At 36.2% G+C, this 24,841-nt stretch overlaps 1 protein-coding gene across 3 annotated transcripts; it reads right to left on the bottom strand.

Annotated features, from left to right (window-relative positions):
- Positions 1 to 24,730, bottom strand: pde6a (phosphodiesterase 6A, cGMP-specific, rod, alpha). Of its 3 annotated transcripts, none has more exons than XM_014997797.2 (24): positions 23,853 to 24,730; positions 22,169 to 22,502; positions 21,415 to 21,556; positions 19,343 to 19,495; positions 19,001 to 19,090; positions 18,638 to 18,778; positions 17,446 to 17,520; positions 16,384 to 16,448; positions 15,883 to 15,949; positions 14,650 to 14,697; positions 13,670 to 13,819; positions 12,017 to 12,160; positions 11,316 to 11,381; positions 10,079 to 10,225; positions 9,388 to 9,495; positions 8,778 to 8,887; positions 7,571 to 7,658; positions 7,178 to 7,278; positions 5,535 to 5,642; positions 5,392 to 5,455; positions 3,871 to 3,945; positions 1,295 to 1,378; positions 1,046 to 1,214; positions 1 to 896 (listed from the first exon to the last, which is right to left on the bottom strand). In XM_014997797.2, the coding sequence occupies exons 2-24, from the start codon at positions 22,495 to 22,497 to the stop codon at positions 856 to 858; spliced, it is 2,565 nt and encodes an 854-aa protein (XP_014853283.1). In that variant the 5' UTR covers positions 22,498 to 22,502; positions 23,853 to 24,730; the 3' UTR covers positions 1 to 855. The 3 variants fall into 3 exon arrangements, with proteins under 3 accessions (XP_014853283.1, XP_014853285.1, XP_014853280.1); XM_014997799.2 differs by having other exon boundaries at positions 1 to 893; positions 22,169 to 22,505; XM_014997794.2 differs by having other exon boundaries at positions 22,169 to 22,505.
- Between the last annotated feature and the right edge of the window lie 111 nt (positions 24,731 to 24,841).

Raw genomic sequence — 24,841 nt, forward strand, 5'->3', positions numbered from 1 at the left:
TGCTTCCATACGATTTTTTTTATTTTATTTTTTTATTTTCTCACCAGGTTTATTATGTGCAGATCAGTTTCTTCTGTCTACCTGGAGGTAATCAGTTATATTACAGCTCATGTGCTACATGTTTGAGTGAATATGTGTGTAAACAGGTTAATATGACATGTGGATAACAACAACAGCTCTACGTTACAGCACATATACTTAACATTTAGGTGTAGCAGATGAATCTCATATGATGAATTGTTTATATAATCATTAAAAATGCTCCAGTTAATAGAATCAGAGAAGAGAATTTAATGTACATAGCACAGAAACATTACAAATGCCCTTCATACAAGCCATTACTTTTTATCTGCAAAACATAAAATACTTATTTTACAGCATGCAGATGTGTCAATGTATCAAGATGTGTCAGTAATACAAAATAAATGACATTCAAGTTCAACTATGGTAGCCTTATTGTTTTAAAGCATCTTGAGCAAAATTAATAAATAAACAACATCTAATAACCTGCACTGTTTTGGTTAATGTCACACATATCTATAATCAATTCATAGAGGCCAGCAAGGTAATGCTGCATCAAAAAATTGGAGTATAGAAAAGACTCGCTTCATCATCAATGTTCTCTCTTTTGTGTATGATTTTCAGAAAAAAGCAAAATTCTGGCAAGAGGGGAAAAAAAGCAGTGCAGAGAAAGAGCAGAAGAGAAAAAGTAAAAAGTTGATTTAAGATGTAAGTAAGTTAGAAAGCTAAAATGACTTTTCAGGAAGATAACTTGGTTTTCAAAGTGAGTTTAGAAAGACCTCAAGCTATACACTACAAACATACAGTGAGTGAGCTGGGGTGACAGCAGACTTCCTAGCTTAGAATACAAGTCTTTGACTGGGATGCACTTGCTGCTGGAAAAAGGAAGGAAGAAAGAATAAAGAGAGAAGACAGATGAGAAGTTACTTTCATGATTCCAGCCCTTTGAAACAGTTTGCATCCTGAACTTTATCTTAAACATGCTACACCTGGCATTTTGGTCCCATTTGGGGTTCTCTCCCACCTTGCTTAGCTGCTGCAGCGCTCTGAGCTGCCTCCTCTTTGGCCTGCTTAGCGGCCTCGATGGCCGCCAGCTTGGCCTCGTGCTGCTCCTTGAGGGCGTTCCACTCCTTCCTGTTGTTCATGAGACGGTCCAGCATGGGGGTGATCTCCACGTGGAAACGGCTGAACTCCTGGGTAAGGTAGGAAGGAATCAAAAACACTCAAGGAACATCAAACTCTCTGTTTGAACTTCTAAGGTACGAGGATTGACCTTGTATACAAATGCACAAACAAAGTCGATGAAACCACACTGCAGCTTTGGAAGGTCGTCCGCTTTATTTCGGTCCATCATAGGCTGAAGGAGAGAAAGAAGGTAACACATCAATGAACCAAAGACTAAACTCTTGTCATTCAGTGATGTTCAATAAATAAAGTAAAATATTTTCATGCAGTTTCTGGCTTTAGTACATAGTTATGAAATAACTAGCTAACTAATGTTTTTTCTATACATTAGCACATCTGATTCTTATTTGGTTGTGAGATATATTTTATAGAAAATTACCAGAAAAGCCTTCATCTTTTTAGTTTGCCGGATTTAAATGAGGCATGGTTTGAGAGGTACTTTGTATTTAAAGATAAGCTTCAACAGTCTATTTTGGGGTTTTTTCTACACAGTAATCATTTTACCTTTTCTTAGTTTTGAAGCTGTTGCTCTCTTATCTATAGCAGACAGAGGATGAGGGTCTTGCATTTTGACAGGGCAAAACTGAAATTTTGTGACCAAGGCTAAAAAATGTTCAAAATATTTCACCGAATAGACAATTTGTGCTTCAAAAGTTTGGAATGGAAGGTTTATAACTGCAGGACTTTTACACTAAATGTCTGGATTTAATGTTGGGCATGGATGAATCATCTTTGGCATAATTAGCTGTCTGTTGCAAACTTCAACCCATTCAAAGGAAAGTTTATCTAAAACAGCCTGTTCAGAGCTACAGTGGGGAACGCATCTCCAGAGATCAACGGATGAGAAATGCTTTGCACCTTGAACAGATGAAAATTTTATTAACTGCAACATTTGAAATGTGATCCAGAAACTGCCTCTAACATTAGCTTTTAATACCACCACTCACAACCTATTACTTCCTATTTGAAGGTCCTTTTCACTGTTAATAACATATTATTTCTATGTTTCTATCTCCAGAGTTAATGGCAACTCTCCTTAGAATGTAAACTATTTAATAATATGCTTAAGTGAAGCCAATAGAGGGTGACAGAAAAGGAGATTGGTTGGTAAATAAGAGGTGGTTCTAGTAGAACAATGGGAATGGATAGATTGTCTTTGCTAATATCCTTTCTGTAAATTTGTTAATCTGCAAGGATGGTTAAAATATATTGGTCCGTCACAGCTTAAACCAGAGAGAAAGAAATAGCTGAAAAAATAAGCTGTTTTATCATGTAGCCTTTTAGTATTTACAATGTTTATTCAAATGTAGATCTAGCAGACCACTTATCTTCCCTCAAATAAGAAAAAAAAAAACATGTACCTGAGCAGCACATACAAGTTTGAATTTCTGTGACAAGCTCAACCTGAACACAATTGTAAAAGTTACCACCCACACATTTAAAAAAAAGAAAGAAAAACAGCTTGAGTGCCCCAGCCTCTGCAAAGTCCCGTCAGGCAGCGGTGAGTCACAGAATCCTCTGCTGGAAAAGTGCAAACTGTACCAAAATGAAAAGTTTTCCCTCCTGATGGATGCTATTAAATTCGGAGGTGAAAACATGTAGGATGGAGCTTCTCACGCTCGGAGCGTCTCAAGGACACGAGGGAACAAAACCGAGGAAGCTGCGGGGAGCCAGGGAAGGTACGGTCGGCTGGGTCAAGGCCACGGTGACCGATCTTTCTGAATCAGTGCTCCACATAATGGCTTCTCTCTGCTCAACACTGCCACCACAGGGAATTTAATCTGTCTGTTCATTTGGTCTGTGTTGCTGTCGCTTGTTCTCTGTTCTCATCGTGTCCTTCTCTTTCTCTCTGTCTTCAGATGGGGAGCTAAAAGAAGGCCTTATCCTGCTTTATACCCATGAGCCCTTCCAGTCATTCTACTCCTCTCATTAAAAAGTATTAAAAAGAAGAGAAACAAGTCAGTTGGAAAAACTAATTATAAAAAAATAACAGAAATACTTCATAGTTTGAGATTTTCAGGTCTAAATACAACAAAAAAAGTACTTAAGTGCAAAGTTTCCTTACCGCCTTGTTTCTTAAATTTTGTTATTAAGTAGTCACATTGGATTAGATTTTTGTATGAAAATATTCTTTCAGTATTTTAAGACTTTGATCACTTCTTTACCAGGAAGCTCAAAAATATGACTGGGCTGTAAATGTGTGTCCGTAGTTTATTCCTTTCCTTGTATGTGGTTTGTGACATGCAGTTCTAACTGTGGTGTTACAAGAATGACCTTTAAGCTTGGTATGAACTGTTTTTTCTCAGCAGAAGAGAAAAACAGTCTTCACAGACTTAGAGTCTTGCACATAAATTATTTTAAAGGTCATGTATAACATCATCTATTGATATATCCAACTAAAGTCACTGTTGCTTGGCTAAAAAAACCTTGGTTGTAGTTTTGTGATAGCAGAAAAGCCATTAAGATTCAGTATCTTTAGCAGGATGAATCATCCTGACAGCAACAGGTCTAATGAGTCAAAGTGTAAATGCTGAGGAAATTTCAGAAAATTTGACATAAAGGTAACATAGATCAACCATCCCATATCACAGCATATGCAGAAATATTGTGTTGTACAGAAGCATAAGTTAATCCAGCTTGGGTTATTTTTTGTTGAACTCTTACAATAGGTTGCTGTTCCAAGACGGTCCTCTCCAAATCTCCCTGCTCCCAGAACTCTGCAGCCACAGACAGCGCCACCTAGAGGAAGAGTTGAGATGTGCATTCAGTCACCTTGCCAATATTTTGGTTTCCAATGCAAGCACAAAGGAAGGATATAAGTTTTAAAGCATAAAAAATACTCTTGTTTGAGAAAGTGGAGCTTAACAATCTCAATTTCCTTTGATTTATGTTTGAATTTTAGGGGCTCTTGTACTCAGCAAAGATATAAAACTGGAAATGGACCAGCATTTATACAATGCTGATATAATAGATCTTTCCCCTCCATGTTGTTCAAATCATTCTTTAAAGCTTTTACAATGGCCCACAATGAGAAGGGTATTTGCAGATCACGAGGCAGCTTTCTGGCTTTGTGTCTTTGATGAAATGAAAGCCCATATTATCTGCCCTCGCAAACCAAAAAACTCTGCAGAGCAAGATCTGTTGAATAATATGTAAATTCTGTATTCAGCACAGCACACCCATTTTGAAAGAGTTAGTCATCAAGCCGTTTCTGAAGGAACAATTGCTCCAAGGCTTGTACAGAGACACTGCACTTTTTATCCAGAACCGGATGAAAAGCACAAAATATCACCCAATACAACGGCAGCAGCAACGTTTCTTGCATAGAGCACAGCAGCTCAGGCTCCAAGTAATGTTATGAACAAGACTGTCTACCATCTGTATTTTTTTGTTGTTGTTTTTGAGTAACATTTGGCAAAGACATAGTTATCCTAGAGTATATAACCATCTGATTAGCAGCAGCAATTATAAGAGATCTCTCTCATTATTGCAGCATTTATGAAACAGAAACAATTTTGGAAATCCTAAATGAGTTAAAGCAGGAAATGTTTAGTCTGATTCAATGTCAAACAGTGATGAAAAATATTACTTGTTATGCAGTGTGTGTAAGCATCTATTTTTAACTGTAATTTATCGATCTCTGTGCTTTATAAGACCACCTAATTTCCTTTTACATGCAGCATTGATGATGCATTTGCCATAAAACTTCAGTCTGTGTTTACACTGAATAACATGAAGCAGGTGTTACTGAAAATGAACACATTTTGTGAGGCTGTTACAGCCAAATAAAGGTAAAAAATGACCATCAAGCACTGCCTGTCGAGTGGCCAGATATGCTTGCTGTTCATGTTGATATGCGATAGTTGCTGGCTTGAAGGCAATGTGCACATTACATATTTCACTAAAATAAGATGCTGAGACTGGCAGGCGGTGATGAGGAGAATGAAAAGCAGCAGGTTGCTTTTTGATGCATGAGGCCATCAGGAACCACCGCCGAACGCTGCTGAGAAAAATGGTAGAGCTGACAAAATACCATTCGTTCCCTACTCTATCTTAGGTTCTTGCAGAGTTTGTGCCTGAGTGTGTGTTTTATCACCATTAAAAGATAGTTGTGAGCTACACTGGAGAGCTACTTTATACCTACAATCCTAAAATTGCCTGTAAGAAGATCATCCATGGATCTACCTTGCTCTGGATCTCCCAAGGTTTGGCAATTGCAGAAAGATCACAGGCAGTCATCATCATGGCCCTGCAAACATAACACAGGACTGAGACCTAACTGTCTTTGTTTCCCTGTGGAACATTAATTTTAGCACATTTCTGCTTACATGACAATCTCTTTGCGCGTAGTCTCAAGCATCATGTATTTGGTCCAGTCGTTCCAGTTCTCGTAGGTTTTTGACTGGTCAACGATCTTCTGGAACATCGTTCTCTTTCTGCAGAGGAGCACAACAGACAGATTTCATTTCTGACAGCTGACAGCTCAGGTAAAAAAAAACTACCTCGGAACAGAAGAATCTATTTTATCAACATTATTAGATTATTTTTCTTCTTTTGCTCTTTGCTTTTGGTTTATTATATTGTTTTTGTATTTCCTTTTAATTCATGTTAAGCACTTTGAACTGCCTTGTTGCTGAAAATGTGTTATATAAATAAAATTACCTTACCTTACTTCCATCCCGCTACTCATCCTTATTACTTTTTAATGCATATTTTTCATACCATTTATCCTCCTAATTCATCTTTACAACCTCTTTCCAGCCTCCTCATCCTACTGATCCCTCTTCGTGATGCTTTTTTCAATGTATTTATCTTTCTCAGCCCTGTTTATAACTCCCTCTCACCCCTTTGTCCTTCTCATCTATTTTAATGACCAGTTTTTAAATCATTTATTCTCACCAATGCTCTTCATATTTCCTTTTCATCCCATTAATCCTCTTATACTGATTACCCTTATCTGTTTATGCAAAGCCTTCATCTTCATCACCCCTCTCATTCATTTTTTTGCTACCTCCTTCATCTCAATATTTTTTCCTAAACATCTTCATGACTTCTTCTGATGACAATCCCTACTAAAAAACTTTTTCACATGCATTCATCCAAGTTTGTTTAGTTTCTGTTTGCTTACTAATTCTCAACAAATGTACCATAAAACCTAAACCTAAACTCAGTTTCACTTAGGTGATATTAAATTGAAATATTAGATTGATCCATTTCTTTGCCCTCCCTTAATATTCTATGATTATCAATTTAATCAGACCATTCCAATTGTCTTGTTAGCTTTTTCTAAGGTTTTATCAAAGGGTTCCAAGGTAGTTGTATTAGCTGCTGCAATACAAATAATCTCCTGCTCTAAAATCATGAGACTTTCCATATGAAGCTTAAATAACTGATCCATGCATATGCCTAATTTCTCTGCATTAATTCCGATTACTGCAATTGACCCATATTATTGGGCTGTGGTCTGTGCTAGTAAATGCAACTTAGAAATTATGGTAACACTTTATTTGAAGGGGGTTGAATAAGACTGTCATGACACCGTCATAAACATGACATAACACCTGTCATGAACATCAATAAGCCTTCATGAATATTTATGACTGTTGTCATAAAGCGTCATTCAGTAAATTATGACACTTTCACAAGTTTAAACAGTTCATTACTGTTTAAACTTTACCTTTAATAACATAAAGATACCTGATTTTTAAAGTGCAATCAGTAATACTTTTATAACAAATTTATATCAGTAATGATTTTTTGGTTAATGTCAAGTTGTCATAACAAAGACATTTTGAATAATGTCAACTTTGTATTAAAAGTGTCATAATTTACAGAATGACGCTTTATGACAACAGTCATAAATATTCATGAAGGCTTATTCATGTTCATGTCATGTTTATGACAGTTTCATGTCAGTCTTATTCAACCCCCTTCAAATAAAGTGTTACCAAAATTATATTTTTGTACTGACTTGAAATAAAGAGCAAGGTCTGTGGCAATAATTGCGATGTCCATGAGGTGGATGACGATGTCATGCTGGCGGCGGTTCAGATTCTGATAAATGTTTAAAGCCTGGAACAAAAGAGAAAACGTTGATGGTACCAACATGTCACTCAGGCGAGGAGAAGGAGAATATGTCGAGTGGTTGGGGTATAAGAAGCCTGGTTGAGGATATTACATGAGTTTATTTTTCAGGAACAAAATGAGAAGTTGTAAATCAACCACTCCTTTTGTGGGAAGCAAAAAATGAAAGCAAAAAAAAAGATGCATAATAATCGTTTGGGTTAAATTTCTTACTTTTACCTTCAAAACTGCATTACTTACAGGTGACCTATCAGGTGTGCAAGATAACGGGCCAACGTACCTCATCTCTCAACAAAGTCTTGCCAAACTCCAGATGGTGTCTCTCCAGGATGGAGGAGCCGTGAAGTTTGGCCAGAGGATTACCCGACCTGGATACACGCACACAAACAGCATGAAGGGAGGTTATACTGTGATAAATCATGCATGTTAAAGCTCAGGGAGGGCCTGGCCTCATGTGTTCACAGCTAATGGTAATACTCATTAGCTCATCCATCAGCAGGTGGAGCGCAGCAGCTGGAGGCGTATCTAGTCAATAACAGATAACCGATGTCCTCTGTGTGTCATTACCTTTACCTGAAGAACCAAGATCAGGTCATCCTAATGAAGGACAGAAGGAGTGACAGCTGTATGTCTGACTCAATCAAACTGGCTCACAGGAACTCAACAATCTGATGTCAATAAAGTTTTATTGGATGTAGTGTTTGCTCATGAAGAATGTGGGTCATTACAGCAACAACAAAAAATCAAAACTATTTATTATACTCCATTCTTGGTATTTAATGAAACAATTTTTTATTAAAATTTATTTCGCACAAGCCTGGGTTGTGAGTTGAAAACACTCCTTTCAATTTTTCATTCAGTCCTGGTTTCATTTGAACCAATTGTTTTCTGTTACATAATGACTGAACAGCATCCAACTCAATTAATGACAAAGAAAAAAAAAGAATTGAGTGCAAAGGTTTGAATTTATAATGGAGTTTCTCTCATCCTCACAGGGTGAAAATTATGTGCTCCAATACATATTTTCAATAACTCACAGTATGAGTAAAGATAAGGTTTGATTGTTAAATCAAAAGTACCTGTTGGAAATAACAACTTTTAAGCATGTATTGAGCATCTCGGGCTTCCTGGACAATCCATAAATTTTCCACATGTTGAAATCATATGTTTGCAGTCACCAGCTTAATCTGCTCAAAAATATTTTAAGTATTTATTTTAGATCATTGTCTTCATGGAACACCAAAGTGTATCCATGTCTCACCCACCACCTAATTATTGATTTTACATTATTATTTTTTTAAATTGTTATTTACTCCCCTTTTTTTCCTTTCACTTTCACTTTATTTAAACATTTGACTGGCATTGCACATGATGAAAGTCAAAGTAAATGTTCTGATGTCAGTCCTCTTTTAGCTTATGAAACTATAGTTGCAGATTAATCCCATCATGCTTCTGTGCCGTTTCCCCCTCAGTCCTGCAGCTCTTACTTCATCTGGTACAGGTTGTTGGTTCCTCTGTGGTCGATATCGTGACAGAATCCAGCAGTCACCATTGCCATGCACTCCAGGTCTGTGTAGTAACGCTTCAGATCACCTGTCTGAGAGCACAAACAACCCAACAGTCAGACAGAAATAGAAATGCGGGGTTAAAACAGGGTCAGCAATACAAAGAACTACACATGATTCAGTCTCACGAACAAATAAGAGTTTTCCTTACAGGTCCAGATTGTTGGAACAATGACAATAAATAATTGTCTATTCAGACAAGACTTCTCATTTGAAGACATAGTCCATTACCTTTGTCGTTTTCTCTTTTCTTAGTCTTCCAAATGCACATAAAAACTATCCCATTCATGCTCTTATTTACCACACATTACAGGGAATCACAGAGGGGGAAAGACTGAGAAAGAGCAGGGAAGAGAAGAAATGATCTTTATCACCTTAAATCAGGGACAAAATGAAGGGCAGACTAAATGAAAGAGTGGGTGTAAAGCCTGAGAGGAGGAAGGGGAGCATGAGGTGAGGAACTGATGAGCACTCAGGGAAGGAAGGAAGAAGGAAGGAGGTGGAGGAATGAGTCAGATTAGCTGTGTGAGACCATCAGCAAAGTGAACATGGTCTGTCCAACGTTGAATCCGTGTCTCCAGTTGTGGTAGGTGATCTTCCTGTAGCCTTTACTGAGAGAGTACATAAATCTCACCAAAGCCTGTGCGATAAAAAGAAAGTTAAAATAAGGTAGGGCTCATATTCTAAAACACTGATGTTTGATGCATAAAGCTTGCATTGTTGCTAGAATTACTTATGTATTATCATAGCTCTTATGAAGCCTGCACAGCTGGGAAAATATTAGCATTTTTTAAATTCATTTTTAAATTACGCACATTGATGCTGATATTATCATAAAGTTTGTTTGGTAACGTCTTTGTACTTTCAAGTAATTCTTAAAAATAAATTTAAGATTTGCTTGCAACACACTTAGGAAAATACGTTGAAAGTAAGGGCTGAACCTCCATTCAGCCCTTTTGTAGAGATTCTAGTTTTGGCCCTGTGAGCCTTGGGATTATCCAGTTGGGTAAAATTAGCAAAAAAAAAAAATAGTGCTAGAACATGTCTAACTCTACAGCTGTAACTTTCAGAACACAGACTGTTGTTTTTAAAGAAAATGTCAGTGTGTTGCAGAGTCCTGTTGCCTTTCTGATGTTAAAAATTCTGTGCCATTAAGAATTTCCTCCATCTTAGCACTAAAAATAATTAAGACATGCAGCAGTAACAGTGAAGAGAACACTGACCTCTCTGGGAATGTGAAACTTGTCCACCACTTTCAGCTCATAGTACATCTTAATGCCACATTTCACCAGATCCAGCTCACTGTGATCAAAGTCACAGAAGTGAAACTCAAAGATCTCAGCTTTCTTAGAGTTTGGCAGAACTTCAGACTGTGGAATAAAACATAAATATGAACATTTTACATCTGAAGATTTTTTTAATGTTTAATCTACAAACCTCTGTATCATATATTTTGATATTATGTGACAGACTAGCACATGTAAGACATTTTTGAAGAGAAAGAACAAAGATTTGTGTTTTTCCAATCTAAAAAAGAACTGAAAACAAGCAATGAGCATTTGTATTAAGTCTCTCCACTTTCCTTATCCAGGAGAGCATAAATCAGGGGAAAGCAAACAAATGCATGTTAACTCTAAAAGTTGCATAAATCCATTGACAGAATAATTATTCGTAGTGCACTCCATGAATCTGGCTTTCAGGAACTGAAAAGGAAAGCCACTGTTAAAAGAAAAAGCTACAGTTTGCTACAAGCCATGTAGGGGAAACAGGAAGCATGTGGAGGAAGGCAATAAACACACAAATGCTACAGTGAAATATAGTGGTGGCAGTAAGATGCTGTAGGGAACACTTTTCTTCAAGATGGTCAGGGAATGGATCAGAAGATGGATGGTGCTGAATACAGGGCAGGCCTGAAAGAAAACTTAGATCTGGGGTGAAAATTTAGCAAAACCAGAGCAACAATGTAATATTTTACCCTAAAGCATATTCATGTCTTAGAATGGGCAAGTCAAAATTAATACCTAAATTCAACTGAGAATCGTAGGCTCAATTGAGTTGAAATGTAATGATTGCATATTCTTTTAATAAAATCTGATTGAGCTTGAGCCATATTGGAAGGAAGAATAGGAAAAATGTAGCTGTAGCGTTTACTCAGAGGATGAAGTCAAAAACTCCAGTTTTCAGATTTTGTGTAGTAAAAGCTTAAAATAATGTGTCATATTCCATCCACAGTTATGTGCCATTTCCTGTTGGTCTGTCGCAGTAAAACACAAATTAGAAGGCTACGCAACACACATTGAAATTTCTGGATACAACACCAGAAAAGATGCAAAAGCCTTGTCACTCTGCAACTGAAATTACAAGTTAGACAGGAAGGTATGAATCCTTGCTATATATTCATACTACATATTGCATATTGTTGGGTTTTTTTTTTCCTTTAATGACATGCTCAGTGCTTACCAGAATCTCCTGAAGTTCCTCCTCCTCACACTCATCTGGCTCTTTCCCCCATCTCGCTCTGGTGTCCTGCAGAAACATACATCATAAACACTCACCTTGGATGAAACTGTACAGCATCAATCAGCTCACTCCTGATCTAAGGTCAAAATAGGTGATCTCCCTTAGCTTTTGTGCTCTTTCTACCCCCTGACAAATCACCTCATAGAAAATCTGACAGCTTATTTCATCTTATAGATGATGCTTACCTCCATTTTATATCACCTACATCAAAAAGCTGCTTCCAAACTGACTTGGTTGATACTGTTTCAGTTTTTAGAGTTTTGAAATTCTTAGTGTCACAACAGTCTTGTGAAACTGATTTTTTTATGATTTCATAGCATTGCTTTAATACAATAATAGAAATAATTGAAATCACAATAGTGGTATTTTTAAATGGAAAAATCATCGATCTACAAAATCATTTATCTTGTGTTTAGCAAGAAATCACACCTTTTTTGTCCTAAAACTAATTTCTTTCTCATCCATCAGTTTCACAGTTGTTACTCTTAAGGGACACGAAGCATGGAAAAGTGTTGGATTCTAGTAGAATTTAAACATTTTTAATAAAATGATCTATTTTAAATGTGCCCTCTGTTAACATCCCCCCTCTACTCGATTTGACAATGAACACCAGGCCTCTTTCCTTTAATTTATTTACTAACCAGTATGTTCTGGATTTCGTCCTTGCGACACTTGACATGGTACAGCACCATGTCCTGGAAGATGTCCTTCCTGTTCTCCAGCTTGTTCATCTTGTCGTATGTGTCAGTGTTCAGCACAGACCAGCCCAGGAACTGGGTCAGAGACTGGACACAAGTGTGACAGAGAGTTGGGTAGTAAGAAACAGCATGCACTTCTCACTTTCTACACATGATAGAATTGGTGTTCCAAAATTTTGGTGGAAAAATTTACATTTAGCAACATTTGTGCAACTGAAAGCCGCTGCTTAATTAATATACATTGTTCATTTACTTGTCATTTTGACCATTTTGTTGTTTATTGCTGTATTACAGGTCTTATAAACAGTCAAGTTAGAACTTGCCCTTTAAAAAATATTTTGGAAATATGTTTGAATTTTAATTTTCTAAGTCTGATGTACAGTAATAGAATTTGGAACAATTTCAACAAAACTGGGGAAGAAGAAGCAAATTCCTGTCGTTTCCAAAGAGGAACACTTGCTTTGTGGTTTGTTGCTCTAATAATGATAACAATAATGCATTTTATATGAGTGTGTCTTTCTAAGATCCAAGGTTACCTTACAAAAATGAGTAAATAAATTATAAAATAATCAATAAGCCATTACTTAAAAAATTCAAGTCGATAAACAAGATTTGACAGCAGTTCAATCTAGGTTTGAGAAGCCAGTTTGAATTGAATTAGATTATCTAAATTCAAAACAGAATGCAGCTTGATAAACTAATGCAATGCTACTTGACACTCTATTTGCAAATCAGCCAATCACCAAGGTGCCAAGAGGACCATTAATTGTCTTTGAGTTTTATTGGCTGCACCCTCAAGAGAAGAGATAAGGACCACTGTAAATATTAATTTCTGTGCAAGTGCCATAATGTTTTCCACTGTGCATATGCATCCATGCTAAGGTATATTTAGTGTTTGAACAATTTAAATAGGTATTTGCATGTGTTTTTAGAGGAGATCTTAAGTATTTGTGCACTTCAGCTATTCTTGGGTAGTTGTGGTCCCTAACTTCCACGAATACTGGGGATTTAGAATGTTAAGTCAACCATAAGATCATCTTTCTGACTTCTGAAGCTTGTGTCCAAAGTGGGTTATCAACATGACATTTAACCCAAACTGAACAAAAATTCTTTAAGAGAAGGGCTGAGAAAGCAAAGAATGAAAATATTCCAACGTCCTAGTCAAAGTGCAGGCCCTAACCCTATTGAGTAGATTTCACAGCAAAACAATAAAATTAAACTAATGTTATGGAGGAGTGGAGCATCATTTCCTGATGGAATATGCAGAAAGTCTCTTTTTCCCTGCAACTACAGCTTCAGGATCTTCATTAAAGATAGAAATAAAGAGTTTCCTAAATTTGACTTCACCCATATAGTAAAATGTTCTTAGTCAGACAATAAGCTAAAGATGACTTAAGAATTAAAAGCTTCATTTCATGAGAAACGACTGCTGAAGATCAAACTGCCATGACTTAAGTTTGTGAGTTACACAAACAGTAAACCGTCGGTGGAAAGCCCTCAGGCTCAGTGATAAATAATGCAGAGCGTCTGAATGGCCTGTAGTGTATTTATAAACCAGTGACTCAGTGCAGCCACACACACACGCAGAACCTTTACCTCCATCAGCGTTTCATCCATTTCATCAAAGGGTTTCCCATCCTTCCTGTTATAGAACGTGGCCACGCCCACTATCTCTTCTTTCTTGTTGACAATTGGCATGGACAGGACGTTCTTAATGGTCCAGCCAGACTCGTCCAGCGGCTCCGTCTGCAGATAAAGATACAGCCACACGCACAGACATAAAATAATGCACCTTATTTTAGAACACAGGCTACATCTGGATTCTTACCTAAGAGGAAACATTGTTTAAAGGGAGGCTTTGAATTTTTAATACGTAATATTATCACAGCCATATAAATCCTTCTTAAATAAAAAAAATATGAATATACTGTACAGCTAAGACATTTTCACAATAATATGGAAATGATTTTAATGTTTGTTATGTACACTTTTCATATACTTGCGTATGTGCTGAAATTTTGAGCATATACTAGAAATGTGACACAATGAATTAATATTAAAAGGTATTCTTATTAATCAAACAATACAATTCTCAAATACTGGAGAGACCTTCAGGCATGAGAACACTGTACAGCTTCAACTCTATTTAAAATCTGTGGGTTATGCTTCAAAGAAGGAAACCGACCAGCTAACATTTCTGACAAGAAGATCAAACATCCAGAATTAAGGCAGATATTTCTGTACAAAAACATGTGCTTTCTCAACTTGATAGCAGACATATGTTAGTACAAATGTATGCATATATTTAGCAATGTATGTATAAACTTGACAGTGTATATTTTACAAAATTCATAATAAATTCATATTGCTTGTTTTTAAATTGCGCTGATATTTTCTGGGGTAAATTCAATGTACTCCATAAAAGAAGTATTCAAATAAGTCCTTAAAAGTTCAAACTTCACAAGATGTTTGTGTGGATGACATGGGTATGTAAGGGTCTAAACTCCATTGTAGATTATAATTGAACATTAAGTGATTCAAACCTCAGGAACAAACATTGAAAAATGTTTTCTTACCTGGAAATTAAAAAACTCATCCTCAGCAGCATTCATGATGTTGCAAATCTGGACAAAAGCAACAAAAAAGGCAAGAGGAGAGGTTCAATGTATGTTCAAGGCTTCAATCTAAAACAAATCTGCTAATATCTACTGTAAATGTGGCTGAAACAAAATAGACATTGAAAAAAATTGGTTGCTATGCTACAGAAGAGAAGACATCAGCATGTTCTCCCATGATAAATCCTCCAGCTTCACCTTTTCAGACAGAAACAGGTTCATATATAATTTCTAGCAGCTGACAAAGTTTTATCGCTCCACTTCTAATTTATTCACATCCCAGTGTCAGAACAAAAACCATCAGTGTCACTTTGGCTTGTCGTTTTATCCCCAATTTATGAATATGAGGCTTTATAGAGACGTAAAGTTTTCACTTTTCACATAATAGCAACAGGACTGATAGCAAAGAGGGAAGATGATGGAGACTCGAAAAATGAAAAGCACCAAAGAAAATGAGAGGATGTAAGGAAGACAGATGGCGAGGGGAGAACAGACGAGTAAGTCAGGTTCAGCACTTTAGGAAAAGCTCTCAGTGATTAATTACAATGGCCACAGAAATTACAATTCTACATCAGAGCGGTACGATGCGTCACACTTTTCATTTCTACAGCGGTGTTTACACTGACAGCTGTGTAATAATGCCTAATGGTGTCCTGTTCATCAAACCTCCAGCAGCGTCCTCTGGAGCGGTTTCAGGTTCTCTTTAAACATCTTTTTAGAGGACACAATTTAACAAAGACTTCTGTTCAGCAGAAGTAAAATCTTAGTTAAATCAAATGATAATGAGGAATGTTTTGATAATTTGTAGCCATACATTCTTTTGTGAGACAATTCTAATTTCTTTATGAGGCACTTCTTTGACCAATTGTTTAGTTTTCAAAATTAATTCTAGTTTACTTTCTTGGCAGTAGACACAAATGTACTCTACTAGAGTAGACAGTAAATATCTCCCTCTTTGGACAGAAATTGGATCAAAGCATGGACGCTTGTTAGTCAATAAAATATTAAAAATAAATTCTTTATCATTAATAACAAAATCAACAAAAAAATATGCTTTTCACTTTTTGAAATAGAGGTAAACAGGGATGTGTCTTTCTTATTATAAGTATGTTTTATCATGTTTGAAATAAATCTCAAATTAACCTTAAATAAGACTTGAAAGTCAAAACCTTAATAAGAGTCTGAGTCACTCACCAGCCCAGTTTCTGCAACATAAGTAGGTAAACCACTGACAAGAGCCCAGTGGTCATCTGGAGGATTCCTGGGGATGAAAAATATGAAAAATAAAAGATATATAGAGGAAAAAAACAGTTTTAAACGTTATGGTTAGTTCACAGTGGTCATTTTTTATTGTAAGACCCATAATATTGTCTGTTGTTTCTTCTAAATGCCTCAGAAATAATTGTGTCTATAGACAGGCCTCATGCCTGAACAAACAGCTTTCAGTATCTGGTTTTTGAAAAATTCGGATCAACAAGTTTAGTGTCCTTATTTAATAAAAAAAAAAAAACATGTCCCTTGATTAGGCATTTCAAATTTAAATAGAAATGACCTTATTTTATTTCAGTTTAGACCACATGCTGTCAGATAGGTGTAGGATCACAGCCTATATTGCATTTCTTTCATCTTTCCAAACTCTTCACTCTTTGCTGACTATTTGCTGCATCTCAAACCTAAATCAGTGTCATGACTTACGGAATGACTTTAATGTCTTCTTTCCCATGGAGGATATAGTCGATCACTTTGTAGAAGATAATTTCCTGAGGAAGAAACAAAGAATTTACCAAGACACTTTATTACATGTAGTGAGTGTGAACACATAGATCAAACCATTCACCTGCAAGAACTGCAAAGTTCTTTCAAAGTATCACAGATACAACAGATACATCTCTCATTTCTTAATGTGTTAAACTTTCAATGTTGACAGAAGTCCCACTCTGATTGGCTGATCAATTTGCCAAGATGACTCCTCCCAGAAACTACTGGCAGCTGTTTTGTGAGGTTTACACATAGACGAACGGGACCAGGACATCGAATGGCTCCTTAGGCCTTATTAACTTGTTAGACTCAGTTAAAGTAAACATTTTTATTTTTATTGTCTCCCCATTTGGAATCTAAAGTGAGGGCCATCTGTACTTTATAAAGCCAGAACCACAATCTCCCTTCTCCCCCCTCCCCCTCAGCCAACAGAGCTGCTGTTGTAGCTAAATTTGTAGTGATGCTAAATTAATTTTAATTTGAAAAATATATTGAAATCAATGATGAAAGAGTGGTTTGTTTAATGTAAATTAGTATAGTTTAATAGATGATTAAATGCTACATACAGAACAAATTCAATATTTTCCAAATGTTCCTGGCATAAAAAAGCTGTATTAGTGATACTTAGCAAAAAATGAACAGGAACAGCAATACATATTCTATATATCACCCTTTAAGGTGCAGGATCAAGTCTGTTGCTGATATGTGCAATAATAACTGAATGATTAAGCAACAGTGTAAAGGTGAGCTCTACCAAGACTGATGCTGTAGAGTTAAGAGCCCTAGGAGATTTAGCAAAATCCAAACAGTTTTCAGGCCATGGATGCTTCACAGACCTCTGGAAAATCTGTCACCTTCTTTCTGAAACCTTAAAATGATAAAAGATGTAAAATATGGAACTGGCTCGGTAGATGTTGAAAGGTTTTCTCAAGAGAAGGTGTGGCATTCAGATTAAAAGGGAAAGGAAAAGTATTTGTAGTTGCTATCTTTCATACTTACCCTGCCATCGGGAGTTTTGGGTCCATCGTATGGTGGAACTTCTCCCATCAGTACCGGCCACAAGTCAAAGAACTCCTGTAGGCAGACACACAATGAAAAAAAGGGATTTAAACATGAGCAAAAACAGATGATCCTCTGGGTTAGTTCTTATTATTTGGATGCACTTAAACCTTTGTGTACACAAACCTGCATTGCTTTACAAGGATGTAAAGAAATAATTCTGTTTAAAGCACTTAAAGATGTTTCTGTTCTTATTTATTCTGGTTCAGTGATGAAGTTTCAGGACTGAACCATCTGTGCAGTCAGAAGTGTGTTTGTTCACATTAAGCAGGTGTTTGGAATAAACTGGCAGCAGCTTGTAATAAGTGAGAGGCAGTGCAAACAAGTAACATAATGTGTTGGTTATCAGAAATACACAATGAAGTCCACTGAACGTTTAAGCAGATTTAGAGTTGTAGATTAGATAGGAAAAAAATCACCTCCCGAAAGTTAAAATAAATATAGGAATGGAACAGAAAGGATTAGTATTATATAAAAGCAACAACATGTTGGTATATCCCAGCATATCAATCCAAAAATACTGTATATTGCTTCACATAAGTAAGCTTTGATACATAAGTTCGAATGACTTGACTTCTTTGTTCCAACTTTAATATAGTTAATGTAGCTGTCTTTACAACTGGGAAAACTTAACATTAATATTAAACAGTTTCCCTGCCAAACTAACAGAATTTGACCTTTGCTTAACTTTTTACAAACTGCTGTACTGAAAGCATTACATACTTATTGTGCTAAAAAAGTCCTGACTGGGCACGTTTGACATGCATGTGATGGGGAGGATTTCGTTTGGCCCATCTACTATGCAAGCCTGAAATGTAACATTTTTGATCTAATAATCCTGGAGGATTAGAGAAAGGTTGAGAGAAAAAAAAGTTTATAAAACAGTTGATTGGGGACTTTTTGAAGATAAAAAGCTTGAATCTCCCTGAAAGTCCAGTTTATCCAGGGAAACTTGTCTTTTACCTACCATTTCTGACTAAATTAAGCCCCTTATTTTCTTAATTTGAAGGTTTTAATTAAAGAAAAGATATATATTTTTTTATATCTGAAGAATTTATACCACTGTAATTGGCACATATGACTTATAAACAACAGATTGGAAAGTTTTGAGTTTGTATTAGTGAAAACCTACCTTAGTCTTAGTCATGTCCAGCAGACCAACAGAGTAGCGGTCACAGTTCAGGAAAGCTCTCACTGTGTACAAGGCCTTGTGGAACTGCCTCTCTATGTCTGTCAGCTCCTCAAATACCTTGCTGGCTGACCACAGCAGTACCTGAATAATGAAACAAAAGAAGAGATGCATTTTTACCAGCTCATCTGCTGTTTTTCCATATACTGACTAATAATAATTTCAATATATATGACAAAAGTTTATCTCTATATGTGCGTATATGTGAAAAGATGGCAACTAGACTTTGTTTAGTTTTGTAGTCAGCTTGTTCAATCTATTATTTAAGCATATCAAACGTATCGAAATCTTCTTTATGATTCTTACCTGACCCCTCCTCGTCTCGCAGTTGTGCAGGTAGCTCAGGTGGTAAACTCTCAGCACCAGGTTAGCAAAGTTAAGATATTTGTTTAGAGTCTGGGAGAAATAAGAACAGGTGGAGCAGATCATGTCATAGTTTTATTTTGCGTTCAGTGTCACTGGTGTCCAGTCAACCACTAATGCCTGCACTCTTAACATTTTAAAAATAAAGATGGGAGAAAATGCTTTTGAAAAAATCAAAGAAAACCTTGAAAAGCACACATTTTCTAACTACATGACAGCAGTTCTACTTTTTGCTTCAGAACATTTGTTTAACTGGCTATTTGTGCAGAGATGAAGACAGTTTACCTCCTCATCCTTGGCAGTGAAGCACGGTCCGTCCAATTTATTGACCGCCATCATGACCGCCACCATATCTTTACCATTCATAATGGGGATGGCGAGGACATTTTTGGTCTCATACTCAGTCAGTTCATCAACAAAATTACTGAAATGTGGACTCTAGGAGGAGACGCACACAAGAGATATTTTACTCCTTCAGTCTTAGGTCATTTAAGCTATAATGGTGGCAGCATAGTGTTGTGGAACATTATGCTGCCTCCTATAAATGCTACAAACTCAATTCACTCTGGGCTTCACTCCTCCTACGCTTCCTCCTCTATAGCTACAGTCACCAAATAGGATAATAAAAAGGTTATTTATGCATTCTAATCTGTAGAGCTAAAGTATTACGGACAAATAGAACCTTTTAGTCAATGTATAATGCTTTTAAAAAGCTGAGTGAAATGGCCAAAACAATTGGTGTTTGCATAGCTCTTTATGGAAGTATGTTTTGACAACTTAGTTACATTGAAAATCAATTTAAAACTAGATTTTTTTTACTGTAGAGTAGCCAGAGTGGTCTAGTGGAAAACAAAGAGATAAATTATTAGAAGGAAGTCTAGGATGATCTTGAATCAGCTTTGTAGAGGAAAGATTTTAACTTCTTCGAGTTTACCACAAAACACATTTCTGGCAGGCAGTTTTTCAGCTTTGCCCAGATGATTCACATTAAAACATTTTCTGAATTGAATTACATTTTGAGACTGTGTTGGTGGAAAATCAAAGATAGACAGAAGCTATGCAGCATCTTTTTAAATTTAAAGTCAAGAGTCACATTTCTTCACTTAATCTTTACAAGTTAACCTTTTTAAATTCTGTAAAAATATCACAAATTCAAGTTATTTCCACAGCAAAAGACAATGATGAGAACAAGAGCAGAGCAGCCCAGAGCAGTGTTATTGTGCTGAGTCGGGGAAAGTGGCTGAGGGCTTGTGTGGCCTATGGGAATAATCTGGGATCGCTCTAATTCTGGACAGATTAACTTGCTCCATGTTCAGGTTCTCTGTCTTACTTCCTCAAAGGCACAAACACACAGACAGTTATTGAGTAACCACACCTTAAATTATGAATTAAATCCATCCTGTAAATGATGGGATTGTTAAATTCAGTTGTACGAGGGAAAGACAAATGATGATGGGAAATTTAGGACAGCGCTTAGTCACTCACTGCATAATCCCCACCTACGGTGCAGCACAGGCCTCTGCTAGATTGGATTGGGATGGAAATAGCATGCAGAGACAGTGACATCCAGTCTGTTACTAAAAAGCCATCCTTCATGCATTAGCAACATAAAGCCAATCAATTAAATAGAAACATTAGCTGCTCCTCTGTTGCCACTGGAAAAATTGAGCCTTTGATCGTTACAGTTTTCTTTTATCTGCTGATGTGAGGCTGTTACTTCACGGTCTGAGGTTTCGACCAGAATGAGGTTTGTTCTGTCATGGCTCACAAGGAAAGGCACAACAGGCAGGCCTGGCAGCATGAAGTGCCAGATGAAAAAAAAAAAAATCAAAAAGGCAACAATTATCCCTGGTCTGTTGTCTTCATACATCAGCAGCTGAGCTCTCTAAACTCATATGAAAGGACAAGATACAGAGAAGTGCTTGTAACGCATCAGTTAAGTTTTGCTTCATTATTACTAGTAAATGTCACAAAAACACTTTGGGCAGGTGTGGGTGTAGTGGGTGGATGTGATGAGGATCTGTGGGAGCATGATGGGTACATAAGAAAAAAAAAGCTTTGTGGATATTTTAAATGTCAAAGGTATTCACAGTAATGAGATTGAGCTGGCTTTGGTTAAATGAAAGTTAAGTCGGCGGAACGGTGGGATCTTGGCGCCCTCTGGTGGTCAAACAGAAATAAATATTCAACATGAACATTACAATTAAACTGTTTTATCAATCATACCAAAGATATTGAAGCATTATTAGATTATTTTTTTATCATACTGTACCAGAGTTGTATAGTTTATCTTTGACAAAGTATGGATTTGAAAGTGACCATCAGAAAATCAATGAACCAAAGTCAAATTGGCCTACCTGTGTCACGTCTGGAATGTTCACCATCTTCTTGCTCGTGGCCACATGACCCACTATGCCCATATCTAGCGGGTATACAATTTCACTTTCAGGTTGCACCAGGCATTCATCATATATTGCATTTGTATGGACGTTGAATAATCTAAAAGGCACAGAGAAAACATTAGGAAATATGTAATAAATGACGCAGTTGAGTGATGATTCTATATGCCTTTTGTTGCATTTAATTTCCTAATATATGTTTTGCTTGCTTACTTTTCTGTAAATAAACACTACCTTGTTTATGAATGATGATGTACAAATTAACTTGCCTTACCTTCATAATAAGCAAAGGGAAACTTAGTGTCAGAAATTGATGAAATTCACTAAATTAAAGACAAGCAATTAAGGCCTTGCTTTAAATGTGGGCCCTGAAGCACTGCAATTGATTAAACCCTCCACATTAGCACTAGCATATGTGTTGCTGTGCTGAATGCAAGTTAAAAAAGCTGAGTACATCTGGACATACAATAATCTACAACCTTAAACTTAGGTGTGGAAAACTTAAAATAAAACTGATCAGGAAACTAAACTTTACTTTAAAAACCTTTTTTACTGAGTTTTATACTTTTGCTAAATATGGTTTGCAGGTTCTCAAGCTTCACAGATCCAGCTAGCATCTACATAGCTGCTACAAAATGGAGCAGAGTATACATACTAAAAAAGTGTTGTTCAAAAAGAGCCATTAATGGTCGTTAATAAAAGCTTCAATGACCTTGTGGCGAGCTCAGCCACGCCGTTCCTCTGCCGGTACAGGAAGAGGCTCATACGGTCCGCCCTCATCATGAAGCTGAGGTGCTTCATGAGCTTGAAGATCGAACGCTCAGTCTGCAAGTTGTCCTGTATGTCTCGTACCAGGTCAAAAAGAATCTCACTCTCATCCACCATGGTCAGATCATGGTAGGTTTTGATGTCCAACACAGGCTGCCGGTTGCTGTCCAGCAGATCTGAGATTATTTGGGGCTTCAGATTCATGTCATAGTACTGTTTTGCGAATGCTGGGTTGGCATCCAGGAACTGCTCTGCTGCAGCTGCATCCACCATGGCTGCTGCTGTGAAATACAACAGAAGAAGAAAAAAAAAACATTTCAACACACGTATTAATGACTACATGTGTGCCTGCATGTATTGGCAAGAAGCTATAGAAGCTAAAAAAAAATAATCTTTTATTGCAATAGCTAAATCCCAAATTAAATTTAGAAAAAAATCAGACCTTGAGATTAGCAGTTTATGGATTCCTGGGTTATAAAAGGGGAAGAGAAGTTGATTTCTCTTAGATATTCTTCAAAATAGGAAATACAAGAAAATATAGTATTGATGTAGAGTACTAGAACTTTGTTGATCCTCATAAACCAGTCAATATGCACAACACAACTGCCACTCAGCTTATTTAACCCATGTCTGTAGTCAGACATTTAACTATTTCATCTTCCCACCACACATGAAGAATGGTAATGGAAGTAAAACACTCTCCAAAGCTCACTGTTAAGTTACAAAGAGTGGCCAAGCAGCCATAACAGTCATTAAAGACAATCTTTCTATCAACTGGCTGAGAAGGCATGGGAAGAAAAGTCTTGCCTGTATCACCAAAACACATAAACATATGTAATCTGCCAAATACAAACAACTTTAACTGGAATAGTGTGTTTGGGTGGGATGGCATTAAGATGTAGCTTTTTGGTGACAAGCACTCCAGGTGGGTTTGACATGGAACAAAGGATAAACATGTTAAAGAAGAAATGTAATAAACATTAAATACATGATAAATAAGAAAGATTGCTCTAAGTACAATGGTCGTCCATTCCCTCTGTATGCTTTAACCTTGTAAAATATTACAGGAGGAGATTAAATACTGTTGGCAAAAAGGGGTTAGGGTTGTTCAACATATCAACAGTAGAAGTTTCAGTAAGAGTAGCATATTTACAAAAAGAAGAATGATCAGAAAAATGTTAGTTTTTAATGTCAGTTGTCTTTGATTCAGCTATTTTTTATTTTAAGGTTTTTGTTCTTTGTTTATAAAGTATCTAATTTTATTTACTGGATAATTTGTTGTTAAGGTTGGACAATATTACCTGAAAATACAAAAAATTAGACAAGTTGGAAATAACCACCTAATTTTAAAGGGTGTAGTAATATAGCATGCAGTAAATACAATAAAAGTAGTTTTTTTAATATCTCTACTGGAGTGAATGAATAAATCTCACTACTTTAAAAGAAAACAGTTAATTCGCTTTGTACCAGCATCTACTCACTTTGGTGCAGTTATATCTTACTACTAATGTTACTTAAAATAAAAAATAAATAAATATTAAAGTTATGACATCAATACCAGCATTGTTAATCATAAGTATACCTCATAAGTGTAAATGACAATAGCAAATTAAAGGAAATATTTGTACCTGTTAAGTCCTTGTATTGTCCCCCAGCAAAGTGTTTAATCCCTCTGTACTCCTTACCAACCCAGGTGTAGGTGTCTGAGAAGAGAAAAGGGATTACAAGGATGGCTTTAAATGGTCATGTGTGGACATAATCCTGCATCCAATTACAAGTATGCGGATTACAAAACCGACCAATGTTTAATAACAATATATAGGGAATTCGGCTGTCTTTCTCCAAAGAGATATGGGTATTGGACCTTATTAAAGAGACTTGAATTTGATAACTGCTGTAAAGTTTCTTGTTTAAATATGGAAAAATTACAAATCAAAAATTTTGTCAAATATAGATCAAGTTACTATGTTTTATATGCATGGCAGCAACGCTGTATTCTCAACTTTGGACTGTGCTATAACCACCAACCTCCACAGTTGTAATTCTGACTAAAAGCATTGTTCTTGTATTTTTTTAATGCAAACTAAAATAATAATAATAATAATAATAATAATAATAATAATAATAATAATAATAATAATAATAATAATAACAACAACAAATAAATAAAAATAAAATAAAAACAGAAAGAGAAAAAAAAGAGACAGAATAAAGAGCGATAGAGAGCGGGTCGAACTGTTCTGAATTTTGGGGATTTCTCTTTTTGTTTTCTATGCAATGCAGAGTGCCACGAAATCCAAATCTAAAAAAGGAAGTCGGATGTCATGTCACTAAAAACACGTCAGGTTTCTAATACTTGACTTTCGATCCACTGTGCTTTTTTAGTGTCTGTTCCCAAATATAACATACTTTTTTTTTCTTTTAATAGAAAAACTCAAAACTCATAATGTCGTTTTTTTTTGAAAGACCTATGAAAAATAGTTTCAGTTCAGAAACTTCTTATAAATGTATTAAAATCGGTGCTACATTAACAACAAAGCTATTAATATATAGTGTAACATTAAATTTATAATACAAAAATTGAGACACATCCTAGCCAAAACTAAGTCCATTTCTA

The sequence above is a fragment of the Poecilia mexicana genome, unplaced genomic scaffold (genome assembly GCF_051168715.1).
Source record: "Poecilia mexicana isolate PSO_F unplaced genomic scaffold, ASM5116871v1 scaffold_10, whole genome shotgun sequence".
In the NCBI taxonomy this organism is placed as follows: Eukaryota; Metazoa; Chordata; class Actinopteri; order Cyprinodontiformes; family Poeciliidae; genus Poecilia; species Poecilia mexicana.